Source organism: Echiichthys vipera (genome assembly GCF_963691815.1).
Source record: "Echiichthys vipera genome assembly, chromosome: 19".
Classification (NCBI taxonomy): Eukaryota; Metazoa; Chordata; class Actinopteri; order Perciformes; family Trachinidae; genus Echiichthys; species Echiichthys vipera.
The window spans coordinates 3,686,250-3,706,377 of record NC_139844.1 but is presented as its reverse complement, the minus strand read 5'-3'; the positions used below and the strand labels follow the sequence as shown (position 1 = coordinate 3,706,377).

Sequence of the window (20,128 nt, the reverse complement as noted above, 5' to 3'; positions counted from 1 at the left end):
ATATTTTCTCATTTCATCTCTACTGTGTTCAGACAAAACGGTTGCGTTGATGCTGGAAACCTGTTTAGGCCGACTTTTCCACAGAAAATGTATCAGGGATGGATAAGGGAATGAGCCGAATTGATACTGGCATTTGGTATCAATACAATCTCAACAATTCCCATCCCTAGTTGACACAGAAGTTCCAGATTTAAGAGTTGTCATATCCCTTGTTGACTTTTTTTGGACCAGTCTTCATGAATGCAGCTAGGTATAGCCAGCTAGCTATGTAGGGTGATGACCCTATTCTCCCTTTGTAACCCACCTACAAAGCTGATTGGTTGATTGTTTCTCCAAAGGGTTGAAACAGCCATCACTAAGCACAGCACAGACCTTTTGAATCTTGAGATGTGGCTGATGTTAAGAGGCCTATAATTGTAACATCAGTGTTATAGCATAATGTGTCATTTTCCTTAATTAGGCCTGCAATATTGTTTTGAAAGTAACCTTCCTGTTTAGAGGGTTTCTGGCTCTTGGGGCTGTGTCCGTCTCTATCAGCAGAGAAAACTTGAATAGCAGACTAGCAAAAATATACTCCAGCGGGGCCTCTGGTAGCAGCTGATCCAGTCATTTCTGACTGCTTGATGTGTAGTGTCACTCTGAGTGACAGCAGTGCCTCCACACTTCTTCACATTTTGCAATGCAGAGGGATCCTGTGTTGCTATATTGTCTTTGTCACTGTCATCACTTGTGATGATCTGCCCCTAATCAGAATCAAAGATCCATCCCAACCACCTACATCCAGCTCTATATGACCAGCTGTAATGCTAAGCCACATCTCTCCCTGAAAACACACTCCTCCTCTAAAGATAATCATTTAACAGCTGCACAGGAACAGCTGTCCATCCGGCTCAAAGGGATCAATACATTTGTTTCCCCTCCAAGAGCCGATTCAGTCTGCCTCTGCCAGCCAGGGGTTTTCTAAAGCGTCAGAATGCAGAGCAGTTTGTGGTCTCACTCGGTGCTGCCGTCTGCTGTGAGCATATACGATTAGAGATGCTCTGCAGTCTTGCATTGAGCGTAGCATTGCTGCTGTTGTGGCCTGCCCCCCTACTTGGCCCCCTGCCTGTCCTGTCACACTGGATTACAGCACCCACTGACAGAGTTGTCGTGGCTTGTGCTGCTGCACTGCTGCTTTACGTGTCCTCGGCTTTGATGCCAGGTCGTTGACATGGGTCAAATCAAGTCGATTACAAGAAGCAGGAAGACGATATTGCATATCTGATATTTGCAATCTTGATCCTCTTTGCTAATGCAGCTGTCAGCACAGAGACCGAGTCCAAATCCAAAAGGCACCTTACGTGTCGTGTGTTATTTAACGTGAAACCATGCAATCAGAAAGTGGGAATGCTTTTTATTCTCTCTTTTAATGAAACACAGTACACATTTAGCTACACATATCAGGCAATGTAAAGGAAACTCATGAAAGGCATTAAAAACAAGTCACAGAATGAACATGTATACGCTTTCACAAAGAGAGAAGACAGGGCATTCAGTTGGAAAGGCTCGTCCTTGGCATGGACCTGTTGTCTTATTGGATTTATAAACCACAAATGATACGGTTCAATGTCGTTCCTTCCAACACCCCCGCTTCCTGTGACAACGTCTGATTGTGCTGACGGGCATTTGGGCCTCTGTATGCACCAGCGAGCCGTCCCAGGGCTCAGTCTGTAATCATGTTGAAAGAGAGTGGTCACAGTGTGTCAGTCGGTGTGAGGCTCCTATTCTAATTGGCGGAGAGGAGAGTTCTTCTCACCAGCTGCACTGGCATCAACAAAGCCCCACGCCTGAACAAGACTAGCCTTTAATCATTTTGTGAGTGCTTTGATCAAGACACTAAGAGTTGCATTGAATGTCGACAAGACTCAAAGGTTTTAGACATGCTAGCTAAACATATAAGTTGTAATGTTCATTACATTATCAATATGGAAATCCTGGATGGAAAGTAGAGATGCTACAAGTACTGTAGTAGTGCTAAAATGGGTCCTTATGGTACTTATATATGCACATACTGTAAGTATCCTGGTTATTGGAGTTTCCAGGGGGTGATCATCCTTTGCTTTAATAACAGTGTAAAAAGAGTGTGTATGTATGTGTCAGGTGTTATATTGTCCATTGTTATAGGTGTCTGTCTGCAGATAGATTTTGTCATTGCGATAACATCACAGCCGTGCAAGATACAGTCATGAAACATTACATGTCTGTAGCTGAGATCACAGTGAAGGTTGAGTCCAAAAATAGGTGTTACACGAGCAAGCAGGCCTTAAGTAGGGAAGGGGCCATTACCCCACAACTTTACACCCATGGTCCAATTTAGCATCATGGCTGGTGTGATCCCATCGAGAGATGGTCTTTAGTTGGGGTTTTTTCAGCAAAAAAAGCCTGAAGCTGATTCTTTCTTTCTTTTCTGACCAATGAAAGAACAGTTTACTCTTGGATGGCATTTGTTTACAACTTTGGACAATCACATCATTTTAGTTCCTGGATCGGAATAAAGCAAACAAACTATTGGTGTGTCTTAAGTAAAAGTATGCAATCTATAAAATGGCCGTTGTCAGAGTTTGGTACTATTAATTATTAGATCACTGCATTATTATTGCTGCTGCATTAATTATTATTGTGTGTGAGAAATATTAAGATTGTAGTAAGGGTTCAAGCTAGTTTAAGCTGTTTATTTACTGTTTAGTAGTTTATTTTGTAACAACGAATCATATTTCATACGCTTATGATATGTTTTGTGTGAAAAATCTTAATTTATAGCTGTAAGTCAATGTAGGAGAGTAAAAAGAACAATGTTTTCCTCTGAAATGAAGAGAGCAGAAGCTTTTTTTAAAATGGCATGATATGGCAGAATATCAAAATTTACTTTGCACGACTGTATGCTGCTGTATGCTCTCTCTCTCTCTCTCTCTCTCTCTCTCTCTCTCTCTCTCTCTCTCTCTCTCTCTCTCTCTCTCTTTCCCATTTACACACACACACCAAACTGCAGCGGGCTGACAGCCTATCAGTCAACCAACACTTTTACAGCGCCCAGAATATTTAAGGTGCAGTGTTTCTTTCATGTTACTTGTAAATAAGTTGACGTTGTGAATCATACGGGCCACCTTAAATCACACTGACACTATTCTGTATTTCTCCCTTGGAGAAAGAGTGCTGCGCCGCTGTATCACTGATCAGCTGATCACCGTCGATCTAAACCCATTCAGAGTGATATTTCACCTCCAGAGTCTCCTAAATCCCTCTGGAGCCTTTTTTTTGTAATGGAAACACAGAGAGTGAACGGCCATTTGAGACTGGACAACTTTCCGAGCGGCCACATTTTACCCTGATGAAAACACATCTATTGCAAAGCTGCCACCTCAAGTCACATCACATTGTAGGTAATCAGTGAAAAAAAGTCTGATGAAAAGCATTGTAATAAGGGCTGTAACTAATAATTATTCGCGTTATTGATTGGTCTAGGAAGTGTCAAAAAAACTATCCATCAGAGTCCTTGGTGACGCCAGGATATGAAACAACAAACAAACAAAAAGCTAAAACAGAAAGCATAGATAGATGACGTTAGATTAGATTATGTCATGCATGTTTGTTTTTTTTAATGTTGGCATTAGTCAAAATGATCAAGGTGGTGGTGAAAGCCTTATGGATCATCCTGTTGGGAACATAAATATCCACAGCAGATTTCACTGTGATATTATCAGGGAGGGATATGTGGCACTGTGCTGCTGATTGGTTACTCTGTCTTTCAACTTTTCTTATCATTAGACTGGGGTGGGATTATCTCACTTAAGAGAGGTTATTGTTGGTCAGTGACACTGTCAATTGGTTCCTTTCTATGGTTCTCCACATGTTTACTGATGCTGCTAAGAAAAGGAAGCCCACACTCCTTCATTATTCCTCACAGTGTGTATCAAGTGAATACATTTCCTGCTCCTCGCTGCAGTCAGATGAGGCGACTGAGCCAGACGACAGAGGGAAGGCAGGGGAGAGAAAGCATGGAGGGAAATATATTCCCGAGTGACACATTTGAGGAGGCCAGACCGCCGCTCTGTCTTCCAAGGACATCCTGGATTTATCACCTGTTGTGTCTGCGCTGATACACCGTGTTGAAACTGGTATTTTCATCCTTGTTTTGCAGACAAACACTTTCCCCTGGGAGTACACACAATTGTCCAAGGGTAATAATCTCGTAACCTCTGTGGTGCGGCTCATGTCATTGTTCAAATCTAAGCATTTCATGTTGATGAGGGAAAGACTGTACTTGCTTAGTCATAAATAAACTATTGACAAAGTACTTCAAGATGTTTTCAGTCTACAGTCTGGAGCTGTATCTATGTTACTCCCTACAAGCACATGTCGACAACAGAATTTTTCTGCAACATAGCTGTCTACAGTGGACAGAGTATGGATTCACTGCTACCCAATCTAATGGAATTGGCACCTTAAGACAGGTGTAGACTCTCACTTCTGGCATCTCAGGCTGACTGCAAACCAGCGTCCAGCCACAGACACTTTGTCCTCCCACTCTCCATTAAGATCAACCGGGTGATGTTGACAGTACAGCACCGTGCCTCCACACCTCCCTCTCTCTCCAGCCAGCCTCCATGACATCAGTGTTATAGGAGCTGTCATTCCTCCTGACCACACTGTTTGTATGAGTCATCCAGAGACCACGCTATGTGTCAGGCTATAAACTAAAAGTCCCTGCCTCCCAGACCAGAGTGGTAATCAGTGGAAGGGTGTCATCTGCAGAGAAAGCAGAATGAAGGGAGAACCTTGAACAGGGTGATGAGTTCAGCTTGGTGCGCCGAGCGAAACCAGACAGCATGTTTCATCTTATCGATCCTGCAGTCCAGCTTCTGTTGTATATGTTGAATTCACTGCCTGCATTAAGGCTCTTTTAGCCTGTTTGTGTTTTTATTTCTCTATTTATCACAAGTTATCTTCCACTCAATCAGCATCAACCTGCTGCCTTTCATACATGGCTTCAAATTTTTATCTCAGCTGCACAGTCTTTTGTTTTGATGTAATGCTTTAAGATTTCCCTTCTATGATTTATCACTCAACCAGTCTTTTCTTTCTCTTGTTGTCCACAGATTATAGATAATGGGCTGTGTGCAATGCAAGGATAAGGAAGCAACCAAACTCACAGACGAGCGAGACACCAGCATCTCCCAGGGAACGGGCTACCGCTATGGGGCCGATCCCACGCCACAGCACTACCCCAGCTTCGGGGTCACCGCCATCCCCAACTACAACAACTTCCACGCCCCCGTCGGACAAGGGATGACCGTCTTCGGAGGGGTCAGCACTTCCTCTCACACCGGAACCCTGAGGACTCGTGGTGGGACTGGTAAGTCAAGTGTGTGAAAACAGCTGTCAATCAGATATAAAGCTCTCTGATCTGTTTTAAAGTTCCTAAAATATAATGTCAATGTTCTTTAATGATGCATTGCATTGAGTTGTGCCTCTACTTATGCAGGTAATAACATAAAAATAGAGTCCGAATCAGTGTGAACCAAGAAAGCAACAACACTATTATTTTTCATTAGTCAAGGCACCACATTACAGCTCCGTTTTTTTCCTTTCATAATAAAAATTAAAAATGTGTTACATGCTAATATGCCGATGACACAATTATTTTGTGTTTTGGATCAACTCCTGCCAAAGCTGTTGAATCTCTGCAGCAAGCGTTTGATGTGGTCCAGCACACACTCCTTCAGATAAAACGAGTCCTCAACACTGACAAGACTAAGCTAATGCTGTTTTCCAACACTAAGTCCCTCAAACTGTCCCCACAGTGTCCACTCTTTGGGGAAATGTCATGAAGGTGGTTCATACATACAAATACCTCAGTGTTTTGCTTGATGACTCCCTCCCCTTCAAGCCCCATGTTGACAATCTTGTGAAGAAACTCAAACTGAAATTGGGCTTTTTTTACCGAAATAAATGTTGTTTCTCTTTTGAGGTGAAAAAGCGGCCTGTCACTGCAACCTTTTTATCCATTTTAGATTATGGAGACCTGATTTATATGAACGCCTCAGCTCGATATCTAAGGAAGATTGACGCTGTTTCTCATGCTTCTCTGAGGTTTAGAACTAACTGTAGAGCCCTGACTCATGATTGTGAGTTGTGTTCTCCAGTGGGATGGCCTTCTTTGTTCACCAGGAGGCTGGGACACTGGTGCACTTTTATTTACAAGGTGCTTGGGCTACTGCCTTCCTACATCTGTAATTTAATCACACTGTTGATTCTTATGGTTTGCGTTCAAATCATCAGTTGTTGTTGGCTGTTCCATTTGCCCGCACAGAACTGGGAAAAAGGGCTCCTTCTACCTGAAACATGCTGCCAAAAGTCTGGATATTAACTGAATTGATTTCTTTGTATGCTTTTATATCCAGACAGAGAGCACTTGAGACGACCTCCTTTACTTGTAACTGTTTTTTTTAGAATTGTATTTGTTGTCTGTATATTGTAACTTTGTCACTTTTGCTGCCTCTTGGCCAGGACTCCCTCGAAAAGAGGTTTTTAATCTCAATGGGACTTTCCTGGTAAAATAAAGATAAAATAAAAAAGCCCAACTTAACATACCGCAAAGACTACAGTCAACAGCCAACTGGCATGTACATTCTGCACCTGCGTGAGAGGAAATAACTCTCCAAACCAGAAGGTGGCTGTTGTCTGTATTCATCATTCAAAAAGGGAAACCAGAAGACAGACACAACGAATTCAAGACACTAGTTAGCACACAACAACGCGACCCAATGTTGAAAGAACAATTTACATTTAATGCAAACAATAAATACAAACAATTAGGAACTGTTTCTTCCAAAGAGCTCAATGGCTAAAACAATGATTTATCTGATATAACAAGTTTGTATTCCATCTCACATTTTCTTGACTTTAGCAGCCTCTAGGTTTGAATGTGAAGTAAAGCAAGCATTGCAGTGAAACTATCCTGATCAAATTAAAGTATGGAAATGCTCGCCTGACACAAATTTGCAAAGAACACAGAAGGAAGAAGTAATTTTTTTGACGGGTTTTTCTGAGAGCAATGTGTCTTTATAGTTTTGTCAGAAGAGTGAAAGTATCTGCAACAAACCGGAGTGTGAAGGTCATTTCTTTTTACTTTATTCCCACACACCTACAGAACTCTATTCAACCGATGATAGACTTGCTCACAGCTGCCACCCATACACACACACACCTCTACTTGCAAAATCCCAAACTCTTAGGGATTCTGTTCGTAGTTAAGGAACTCTATGGCATCCCAAAATCCTGACAATCCTCACCTCACAGCCAGACCCCAGCCCGGCCCTGTCAGGAACGTCCGGCTGGCATTAACACGGGGCTTTGTGTGCTGGGGTCATTGTTTATATGCAGAATATTTCTACTCAGGATATCCTTTATGTCTGACTGAGCCCAGGCTGCTCTGCAGAGGAACTCAGCATTTCCATTAAACTTAGCAGGAGTCCTCTCCCTCAAAGTGTGGATTATTTTCTGCGCTATATAATCCAAATCCACTCAGTGGCAGAGGAGCAGAGAGGGGTTTAGCTTTTTAATTTTCTCCTGGTGGGGAAATTTGGACATAAGCCGCTGTTCCCTCTCAACCTCTGTTCTAACACAGCTGCAGAACTTGTTTATCTAACAGCCACACAGTCGCAGTGCTGAGGAACCCACATTGCCAGTGGCATCAGTGATCTTATTGATTATCGGTTGATCTTTTGCTAGTGTCATTTCCCAAAATGGAATTTCATAACTAGTCCAATGACCTTATGTAACTAATTGATTAGGAGCCCGGCAGTCAAGTGAGATAAATCAATAAAGCAGTTTATACCCAAAGCTGACTTAATGGAATACTGGAGCAGTGCAAACTACAGCTGTGATGCATTCAAGTTTTCAATCAGACACTCTCTTTTAAACAGTCGGCTCTGCCCTCTCTTTGTTTGTTATCACATGGTTTTGCTGCATTAGAATTTCCAAATGCCCAATCAGAGATCTCGGTCAGAACTATAGACTGTATAAAAATGGACGTAGCATACCTGTTGGAGTCCGTTCCCTCAACTTGATCCAATCGTCCTCGCCTACGGGAGTTTCCATCTTGTCAGTCTTTAACTCCGCCTCATTTCCTCTTACCAAAAAAGGAGTTGAGGGAGGGAGATACGTCCATCTGGCTGACGTTTACCTCTGAGGAGAAGTGAGGGCCAGTGGCTAGCTGTCACTCACGAGGCCACGTCCCTAATTATTCATAAACTTTAACCTCCAATAAAATAAAAACTAGCCTGGAATAAAAAAATTCACCCCCCTCAGTGTTGTCATGGAGATATGAGCTAAACATACAGACTAGAATATTTTTTGTACCAGGTTTTAATCAGGTTTAATGATGCTGTGAAAACGGCCTGTTTAACATGGGGGTCAATGAGAAACTGCTCTATGATAAAACCTGCCCCTAGTGGACACTCAGAGAACTGAAGATTTTGGAGCTTCCTTATTGGATCAACCAGGAAGTCGCTGTGGTGGGGGCTTGGTTGGAACCCAGACTTCACAATCCAACATGGCAGAGCCCAGCATCAACAGTACGTTAGCTTTGTAGAGGTTGTGGGGTTTCCCAAACTGAATCAATACCACGTATAGAAACACAAAACTGCCATGCTAGCTTAATCTTGATGAAACTAAGGGCCCATCCACACCCAGCTGGCGTTATCGGAGCCTGAAAACGGGATCTTTTGTAACCGAGTTGGAGGATTTGAAAACGACCCCTGTGGCGTTGTCGTCTGGATCACGAAACTGCATACTTTGTTAAACATGCCCTCATCTCCCCATCTCTGACCTCTGACCCCGCGGCGTCACATAACAACAACAGTGCCTCTGCGTGAGAAGAGAGAGACAGACCCATAGACTGTTTACTGAACTGGACTCTGAGTCACATGCATGGGAATGAATTATGCCGATCACAGATTTCTCCCTTTTCCCTGATGCTCTGAATAAGGAACTAAATTTGTCGCTAGCAGCTTTTTATAAATAGAGTTGGTAAGAAGGTCGCAAAAAGTAGCCAGACACTTACCACCTGTGAGTGCTTTGGGATGGGGAAGGGGCTCCCAGCAGCACCCTCTGCTCGTTGAGGACACTAACTGCAGAGTGATTGGTGCATCAGAGTCCAAAACAGCACAAAAGTCCCCACCAACACCAGAAACAGTGGACACATTTCTCTCTACGATGGAGGAGGATTTGGGAAGTCTCCAGATTTGGAGAGGAACTCTCCAGTGTTTGTATTCTCCACAGCATTTCCCCGTCTCTTCTTCTCTATTATTGGTGTATTTCTGTGGCAGTTTGGAGTCGGTTTCACTGGTTTCACGTGGACGCAGATATTTAATGAGCTGAGGCCGTGTGGATTGAAAAGTTTTTAAGAATGACAGAGAAAAAAAGCTTGTGTTCGATCATGTTTACGAACCCTAAGATATCTGCAGAAAAAAATAAGTATGTCACATGTAACGACAAGCTTTTTTTAAGATGGCGCTGTGTCACTGACTCGTTGACTCACCGGCACAGCTGATATGATTCAAACATTTCCACTAACCGGAGTCCACAGAGATAAAAGTGTAAATTATATTTATTAATATTCAGAAAAGCTAACGTTAACCAGCTTTATCAATAATAGGTTGGACCGGCCCTGTATTGTCATGTATCATGAGCAGATATCTTGGACTAAACAGACCTGAGCCGAGCTTTATGCAGCTGCTGCAGCAGACGATCCATCTGTTAGACCAATAAGAAGGAAAACAAATGTGCACGTTTGGATAAAGAAAGAAAAACACCAGTCAATATCACACAATTTTATTTTATTTTGTGAAGCATTTTTCAGTCAAAGGATAAACAGCCCAGATAGATGAAGTTTTATATGATGGGTTATGGTGGGACTATAGTGGGGTTATAGTGCCCCATTAACTTCAATAGAAATGGCACAAAAGCAACATTCTAATGAGACAGGAAGTTAACAAGGCCCAGGCTCTGCCTTAGCAATAACATTTCATTGAAAAAACAATCCATTTTTGTATCAATATTTTTATAATATTAACAATACCGTTGCCTACTGGTTTTTGATTTAGCCCTGGAAGTTATAATGTTGCCATGGAAATGGCTGAGTATTAATATTTTTAACGATGAGCATGGTGTGCTGTCATGCTGAACACAGCATGTTAGAAATGTCTAGTTGACCAATCAGATTGCCAGGTTGAGTCCGCTTGTATAATGCCCAATAATGAGCAGCTGGCTCAAGCCCCCACCACAGCGACTTCCTGGTTGATCCAAAAACTGCAGTTAAACAGGCCGTTTTCAACGCATCATTAAACCTGTTTAAGGCCTGGTACAAAAACACATTCTAGTCTTTATGTTTAGGTCATATCTCCATGACAACACTGAGGGGGTGGATTTTTTTTGTACCAGGCTAGTTTTTATTTTATTGGAGGTTAAAGTTTCTGAATAATTAGGGGCGTGGCCTTTTGAGTGACAGCTAGCCTCTTACTTCTCCTCAGAGGTAAACGTCAGCCAGATGGACGTATCTCCCTCCCCTCAACTTCACATACATGCCCTTTTTTGTAAGAGGAAAAAAGTCGGAGTTAAAGTCTGACAAGATGGAGAATCCCGTAGGCGAGGACGATTGGATCAAGTTAAGAGAACGGACCCCCATGGGTATGCTACGTCAATTTTTATACAGTCTATGTGCTGGCTCTGCATTATTCTTATGTAGCAGCAGGTCCTCAGTGTGTGCAGTCCTATCAGCCAGAGCCTATCTCTCAACTGTTTCCCAGAAAGCCTCAGCCTAGTGAGAGCGTCTGAAGTGAAACAACTTGAAAAAATTTGATCAAGAGAGTTTAAGTGGACCCATTCTAACTTCCATTTGTCAAACACTCAGATGCATGGAACAGCTTAAGAGCTGCAGTCACCTCAGACCTGCTCTGTTGTGAAACACGACAAATCAAACTCAAAAGATAGTGAGTTAGATAGAGATTCAAACCTCTTTCAGGATAATTCCACTTTATTGCATCTTTATTATTATCATTCTCATTGTTAATAATAAAATTGTACTCACTTGATCATTTGTTGAGATCTGAGAATATAGAACTTTGCTGAACTGAAGTGTAATGGTGCAGGTGTTACTAGTCAGACAATCAGACAGGTTTACATTGTGCATGCTCTCACTCTCAATTTTACCTCCAAATAAAATGGTTTTGATTAGCTATAAACTATAAAAGTAAGCTTTTAAAGGTTTCCTCTTGACCTTGGATTTAGTAGTTTGACAAAATAATATTGACTCAAGTTCTACTAACATGCTTTCAACAACAACAGTCTTTATGCGGTCCTAATATACTGATTAAGTAAACTGATACTATTCTTTAATATTCCTACTCCTACATGCTGTAGTTTCTTTAAAACCACTGTTTACACGTGTTGTACAAGGCCGGCAACACCATAACTTTTATTATCTGTCATAAAAATGATTTTGTGAAAGCTAGCACATGCCACATGTGCCAAATTTGAATAATTTAAATCATTGTTATCCAGAAGTGCTTTAAGGTTGAGTTCTTCCATGGATCCTGCACCGGAAAACTCCCTGTTGAAGTCAGTGGGAAAATGTACCAGTTATTTCGATACAAAGTCAATATGTTTTTTATATGACATTATGGTCGTAATGCCTGAATGATGAATCCATGAACAATAATGTCCCTGGGTCCAGTTCTGTCAGTTCAGCCAAGGACCTTTGTAGAATCTAAAATGAGCTAAGGGGAAGGAGTAGGAGTAGAGACTATTCTGTGATTGGATCACACCGGCTGTGATTCTAAATCAGGCCAGGATTAAGGATAAAGTGGTGTTGGGGGATGGCCAAACATTACCTTCATATCTATGTACAGGGCTGGAGGGTGATAATCAAAGTGTTAGGGTTAGTCACCTCCAGGCGCGTCGCTAGCTAGTGAGCTGGTGGGTACGCTATCAGCTCTGTGTTGCAGGGTTCTGATAACTATTATTTAAAACAGCACAATTTCATGAAATGAATAAATAACTAAAAAAAAAAAAATGTTGTATGTGTTATATACTTTAGCTGTGATGATGCTTCCCCTGAGTTACCGGCAATGTCAGTGGGTGCACTGTTGTCAGGCATCCTCGGCTTCTGCGCATCATTCGGGGTTTGATTACTTTGCCCTGTGACCTGCCTGTGACCTATGTGACGTCATTTCAACACTTTTTCTACTCATACCCACAAACAGAATTTGTGTTCACAGGGGAGACTTCGTAGTCGTAGAAATTAGAGTTGTACTCACAGCTTTTAGATTCATACTCGCATAAAAACAATCCTAACCCCAACAGTTTCTCAGACTTGTGTATGACAGCAGAATTTTGTGTACAACTTTTTTATTTACGAATACGAATGGTTAGAATCACGGACTAATCTTTTAATCATGGACACATCGTTTTGACAGCTGTCTTACTCCATAATTATTGCCGGAAAATAAATGAAAGTCAAGAGATTAACCCGGTGCACCACCAGCCAATAACATACCTGTCATTCTATTGTAGTAAAACATATCTCAGAGTATCTCCTTTTTACAGTATAAAGTCTGAATATCTCTCTTAAAACATAATCCTGTTTCCATCATCTGCAGTCACTACGGCAACCTCAGAAGCACTCAGCTGAAAGTCCCCAGTTAACAGGGTCACTGTTAAACCCAAACACAGTCAGTCTGCTTTAAGTTTGATTTTGAAGTTATCTCTTGTCAGTGTGGACATGTCAGAATTTTGCGCTTTTCACTGCTACTATGTTGCATTCTTTTTTTTATTACCCAGCACAGAGGTCCAGGGCTATAGTCCAGAATGCCCAGTTCTAACGACGCGCTATCACACAGAGGCCACACTGTCTCCTTCTTTGACACTGACATCCTGTTCAGTTTACAGATGCTGTGTTTCGTGTAGTGATGTATTGTAAAACACAAGCTGATGCACTGCAGTTTTACGGGATACCCTCCATACTCTTCCAGGGATGGCTGTTAGCAATCAGTTTCTTGATTACTGATATGAGGGAACTCCTTCAACTTCTTAACAATGCAGTGCTGTGCAGCATTTTGAGCTCCTCCTTTCACTACAGAAACTTAAATAAATGTGTTGTTGGAGATAAACAGGGTCAGATAAGGTAAAAGGCAGAGGGGAGAGGAGTCTCTGAGGTAATGAGTTGGTCTCACTGCAGGGCATTGCATGCGTCTATGTGTGTATAGTGTGTGTGCCTGTGTGTGTGGCAGGAGGATGGGGCTATGGGGAGATGGCATGTAAAGTGATGGGCTGGCAACTTATTTGTTATTTGGTGCAATGTAAAGAACATGTATCTATTTAAAGCTTGTTCCACACATTAATTTAACAGAATCAATATAGTGGAGCGCTCGTTGGCTGTTAGGACACAGATGATGCTCTCTAAATTTAGATTTTACTCTTTAAGTGATTTAAATAAATGTCTTAAAACGTCTCTTCCCAACTACCATCAGCATGTCAAACATCCAACTAGGGGAGCACACATCCTTGATCATTGCTACAGTAATGTGAAGTCTGCTTATCGATCCAGCCTCAGACCAGCTTTTGGAAAATCTGATCACTTCTCTGTACTACTACTTCATACATACAGAGCAGTAAACAATCAAAGCCTACATTGCATTCTGTTCAGTGTTGGACAAAGGAGAACAAAATGAAATTACAAGGAGGCTTTGATGTTACATGGTCTGTATTCCACTCTGAAAATCTACATGAGTATTGTGATTCAGTCCTGGGTAGATTGGATTTTGTATTAACTGCTATGTTCCAAGGAGGCTTATAAAACGACACGTCAAAAGCCGTGGTTTAATGTGGACGTGAATAAGAAAATTTATCAGCGAACTGAGGCTTTCAAATCTGGAAATGCTGCAGCTTATAGGCAGTCCAGATATTCTTTGGAACGGTCTATTAAAACAGCTAAACGAGCCTATGGGGCCAATATAGACGGACATTTCATGTAGGAAGACCCACCATGCATGTGGCAGGGGTTAAACTCCACCATCACGTGGAAACCTAAAGGAGGATCCATTATAAATTTTGTCCCATCTTTGCCAAATGAACTTGGTATGTTTTATTGTCGCTTTGACATTACAAATGTTGAGCCTGTTTCTTGTGGTGCTTGTAATGAGCGAATTGGCTTTACCATCCTTGAGGAGGATGTCTGGAAGGTCCTCTCCAGGACTAAAGTTAGGAAAGCTCCTGGTCCAGACCATACTCCTCCCTATGTCCTTAAACTCTTCTCTGAGCTACTCGCCCCTGTTCTGACAGATCTTTTTAACATGTCACTCAGGATGTGCTCTGTCCCACTTCCCCAAAAGCAATTATAATTCCTGTGCCAAAGAAGACACCTGTGACGTGTCTGAGTGATTATCGGCCAGTGGCCCTCACATCTAACTTGATGAAAACCTTTGAGCGGTTGGTGCTGGATTATATTAGAGATCAAATTCCTGTGTCTGTGGACCCGCACCAATTCGCATGCAGAAAAAATAGAAGTGTTGAGGATCCCATTTCCTTTGCTTTGATCTCAGTCTACAAGCATCTTGACAATGGGAAATCATATGCTAGAATGCTATTCATAGACTACAGTTCAATGGCCCAACCAATTTTATTCACAAACTCAAATACATTGGACTCCACGATGCCATTTGCAAATGGATTTTAAATTTTTTGACTTGCCAATCACAAAGGGTCAAATTCGATGGTTGTATATCTGATGAGCTACATGCTAGCACTGGCTCCCCGCAGGGATGCATTTTGAGCCCCTTGTTGTTGCAGATGATACAACCATTATCGGGCATATTAGCTCAAAAAATGAATCACATTATCGTGAGGAGGTAGAAAATGTAGTTAAATGGAGTAAAGAAAACAACTTGCCTCTGAACACATCAAAAACGAGTGAACTTGTCATCGACTTTTGTCAAAATAGGAATCAGACATGTTGAGAAATGTAAATTCTTGGGCTTTGGAAATCTCACCCTGAAAGAAAAAAAGACTTTGAACAAAGTGGTTGGATCAGCCAGCAGGACCATTGGCTGTACGTTGCCGCTCCTGGAGGCCACACATAAAGCCAGTATTTCAAATTCTATGTGGCACTGATTGATTGATTGATTGATTGATTGTTTGTTTGTTTGTTTTTATCGGGAAATGTCTTTTAAATGTTGACAGCACACTCTCTGAGCTCCTTGCACATTTTCCAATGTGATTTATATACCAAAAATGGCACAAAAAAAAACTAGAACTTGAACTTTATGGATTTTTATCCTGTGTAGGGACTCTTTATCATGCTACTGCAGAGGTTTGGTGTTATCTTGAGCAGTATTAGTGGTTAAAAAAGCTGTTTAAATGCCTTCATCTTGCTGCCCTGAGCTAATCAGTGTTAGACGCATTCGACTGTTAGCGACTCTCTGGGATTTCTCCGTTAATATTTGTTAAACGAAATAAAAAAGTCATAATGGCTTATTTGATGAGTGTTTTTGCAGAAAAAAAACCCTGGGATGATTTTATTCCGGAATTTCACTTTAAGTTAAACTTAAAACACATCAGCTTGTGCAAATTCGGCTCTGTTCCAGCCACTGTGATGCTTCCAGTTTGGTCCATCAGTGAGTAGGTTGTTGGTGAGATAATGCTGGAATGACTAAAAAAGGTTTGTCAGGCCACTGGTCTTCATCTAGAGAGGTGTTTAGCCTGTGTAATGGGAGTCAAACTGGACTGAGGCAGCCCAAAACCCATTTATATCGCTGTCAGTTCAGGAGGTGGATTTGCTTCACATAAGCAGAAACACTTGCAGGAAACATGAAAAGGCAATGTTGCACCTTTCAAAGCCACTGAAACATTGTTGTTGGGATTTAGCTAATGCTTTTAGTAAGTAAAGAGCTGTGTCTTATTCACTGACGGTGGTAAGACAGTGAATTCACTTAAGACTATATAACCCTGTAACCCCAATTAAAAGTAAGCCGAAAGATTCATATTTTAGGGTGTAATTTTACATTTTGTGTTAATTTATTTGAAGCAGTATTAAAATTAGGCCTGGATTAACTGGTTTAGTTTGGCCTTGAGGATCCCTTGAGTTCATGATTTTACTACATGTTTTCTTCAGTCTTTTCTCTGTTGTCTCCTGATAACTGATGAGACTACACCTGAAGGGTTCTTTTAACTGTTTGAGTTTTTCTCCACCTCACTATTTAATTTGTATTTTTAACCTCCTGCTGCGATCCGCTAACACGTCCTTCAATGAACCTAAATTCCTTTATCATGTTTGCCGCAAGCAAGAATTCCTGTGAGAGAAGTGCTACTTGGAGATATTTAAATGAGGCCTTTTTTGTTTTTTTCATAATGAGGGCAAAATGAGTACGATTAATGGAGGGAGATGTGGGAAAGGGGATAAGACACAGTGGGGAGAAGGTGACATCATGTACTTTGAGAAGAATTTTGATTCTGCAAAGGTTATTCTTCCATCATTAAGACACAGAAAAGAATTAAAGGTTGAATATGTAGAATCTTTATTAAAAGCTACATTAAAAATAAAAAAAATACACCCACCGGGGCGCCCTCAAGTGTACAGAATGAAAGTATTGCTTTTCCATAAAAAAATATATTTAGTCTGAATTAATATTCTACAAAAAAAACTGACTGGTTTAACAATGAGTTTCTGTCCCATTGTGTTTCCATGGTAGCAGCCAATAACGTTGAGTGCTGCTGGTTGCCAGGGTTGTCTGTTGTTGGGTGCAGCTACTGTAGGCTGGCACTGGGTGAAATGGAGTTTGCCAATCCTGCAGCTGCTTCGGAGCCTCAGTGAAGGGGGCGTTATTTGTCCCAGCAGCTGAGTGAGCGGAGACGTGCAAAAACCAGAGTCAATATAGGCCGAGCATTCACTCCATGGACTGAGAGAAAGGAGAGAAACGCCATTCAAACGCACGCCCAAATGGCTACTTTTCTCCTTGATCGCTAACATCACTTTCATCTTTACTTAGCTGGAACGGCTAATGCTAACGGCTAACACTAACTGTCAGTCAAAATATCCCTTTTGAGATATTTCACTGGCTAATTGGAATGATTGATATGCTGGTGGCACCAGATAAGAAGTAAGAGAATCCCTGGAGTTATTCTGATTTACCCTGTGGACCATGAAAACATTTCTAGATGTCATTTTAATAGTTGCTGAGCTATTTCAGTCCTGACTTAACTGTTGGACGATCTAAAGACCTTTACACAAACACATTTGCACATCAATATATTTTTTCACACAGAACAGGAATATAATGCAGTGATAAACCTACTTTTTTTCAGAACAAGGTCAATTGTCTGAGATTTCACATCAACCATGAGGATTATAACTCAAATGCTCTGTAGTCCGATTCCAGACACTTGAAATGTCCATTACTAAAGTATCACTCTTCCTGAGTGGTCTGTTCACTGTTCCCATGTCTGACTCTGCTGCAGCTGCCAGTGCACCGTCAGTTAAACATGTGAGCTTCATCTTCTCTTTCTAATCTGCTGAGCGATGACACTATGTTTTTATACCTCCTGCAGGAGTCACCCTCTTTGTGGCACTTTATGACTACGAGGCACGGACAGAAGATGACCTCAGCTTCAGGAAAGGAGAAAGGTTTCAGATTATCAACAGCACGTAAGTCGCTACAGCTGCTTATCACACTGCCTGCACTTGGGAGGAATGCAAGTTTACCATTTTATCACTGCCTTAAAGGGGATGGTGCTGCTGGGAGAGGAGCAGTCAGGGCGTCACTTTTCATTGGAGGTAAAAATGGCATCTTGTACATAGAAAAGAAGCTTATGGGTTTCATAATCTGGAGCAAGCTAGAGCCCAAAATAAATCTGTTTTACTTCAGTTTGTGAAAATATATGAAAATAATGTTGCGACCAACCTAGGAGTCCCAACGTTGATAACTGAATCCATTTACACATGAAACAAAAAAAGGCCTATATCCAATGAAAATGCAGTAAAACAGAATGGCAGCAACCTGATGTGGGTTACACTATTAAAGGGTGGAGCAGAAGCTGCAGCCAGCCGAGTGTGTGGTGTTCCTTAAAGATTTGGACTGGAAGCGCTCTGTTCCACCCACAGTGATGTTGGCTAACCTTGCTTCTGGTCAGCAGAGGAGCAGAGGACCAGTTTGTACTGCCCGCTCTATCTGCCAGCTCTTTAACCATCAGGGCTTGTGGTTGGTTTTCATTTTCTCCCTATCTACTGTACATGAGGCCATCTCAGCCTGCTGAAGTGCTGCTCAGCTGCCTCTGTGTTTGGGTTCCTGCAGTGGTGCAGTGACATTTGAGGAGGTGCAGTGACTGCTTGGTCTGTGCTCTGAACCATCCATCCATCTTTAATCGCTTGTCCCTATCGAGTTTGCGTGCGGATGGGGGGGGGCTATTTTTTTGCGAGGCAACAGTGCTATCCACATTCTGAACCTATTTTCCTTTAGATTATGTGGTAAATATGCGTTCACTGAGTAGGTATTCAAGTTTCATTTTTGGTATTCAGATATATGTTTTTTAATAAAAAATATTGATTCTTTTTTTTTTGCTTAATGTCAGCTTTCAATAAAGGCGAACTGCATAATATGTTTTTGCCAGTACATTCTAGTACTTTTTAGTTTTTAATTGCATTATTAATATATGGAAATGATAAAGCCTTTCATTGTAGGCGGCAAGCACCTGACAAGCGGGTGCACGTGAGTCCAGTGCTGCAGCAGCAGGTCACTGAGAGATTAGATTTCTCATATGGGAATCTTATTAAAAGTATTTGTTGTTATAACATAATTCTTTGACAATAGCTGACGGTACACTTAGAACTGTAGTTTCAGTTTCACAGCGCTGTGTCACACTAATAATAATAATATAATGAGCATTTATAATTAAAGCTAATAAATGAAGAGAGAAACACAGTCTATGGCCACGTGTAATAACACACAGAGATCAGAGCAAGGTCTCAGCTCACTTCATCTTGACACACCCTTCTGCACCACAACGTTTCACAATGAAGAATTCTTTATTTGGGATTTTCAAGTTAGAAAGGGATGGAAAGACAGAAATTCTCTTTATATCAATATGAAAGGAAGTAACACAGTTGACAAAATTGGTCATTTTATTTTCCATAATAATGGTATTGAGGCTGGAAATTGGCTGATCTCCAGATTTTGACCATATCACTGTTTGATCATGTGTACTTTATATTTTGGTTGATTTCCAGATATATTCTAAACCCTTTTTCTGATGTGATTATATGACTGTTCCATTAATTTCTGTACTGTGTGGAAATTAGTAGAAACCAATGGCTGACTAAAATCGTGAAAGAAATGCATCTTTTAAAACACAGCAGCACTCTTTGCAAAGTGATAACCTATGGTGTACTTCAAAAAATGAAGAAAAAAAACATTTCCTGTAACAAACGATGTCATTTGAAATCATAGGAAAAGAAGAAAGTGATTCACTTGGTATGATAGCAATACTGTACAATTCAACATGTATGAAAAATTATATTTATATACCATTGTAAATTAATAAGGACTACATATTTACTTGAGTTTAATCCAAGCTCTTTTTTCAAGGAAATTCTTATTGTAGGTTCTTTTTAGGGAAGTTCATTAGAAATTATTGGTGGTTGGTTTTAAACCCCAGACTGCAACCTGGGTGTCTCTACGGCAGCCTGAGAGGTGAAATGTGGGGCAAAAAAACACTTAAGTCCCTGCTTGCTGACCCCCAGTGGAAGTCACACCCTTGGCTACGTGTAGATGCATGCAAATGAGTCTAAATAATGCTAGTTAATGCAGCACAAGTGTTTATTTCAATTTATAGATGTCTTTGTCTCAACAAACATAGTGCTTTAGACAGTGTCTCAAATCAAAATGTTAATGCTTATGAGAAATAAGATGGATTTTAAAAGCTCTCTACTGTAAATAGCTGCCCCAATATCTTAGCCTTTGGCCCAGCAAGGTTACTCTTCCTCCTCACCACACCCAGTTAGCATCCTGTTCCAGCCGGCGTCTTGCACATTCCACCGCAC

At 41.2% G+C, this 20,128-nt stretch overlaps 1 protein-coding gene across 4 annotated transcripts in view; it reads left to right on the top strand.

Moving 5' to 3' along the window:
• The window catches only part of fynb (FYN proto-oncogene, Src family tyrosine kinase b), a 108,691-nt gene that overhangs the window by 59,352 nt on the left and 29,211 nt on the right, over positions 1-20,128 (top strand). For all 4 annotated transcript variants that reach the window (XM_083934090.1, XM_083934088.1, XM_083934091.1 and 1 more), the window contains exons 3-4: positions 5,136-5,392; positions 17,641-17,737. In XM_083934090.1, coding sequence (XP_083790216.1) covers positions 5,146-5,392; positions 17,641-17,737 — 344 coding nt within the window. In that variant the 5' untranslated portion in view covers positions 5,136-5,145. The remainder of the gene's footprint in view (positions 1-5,135; positions 5,393-17,640; positions 17,738-20,128) is intronic.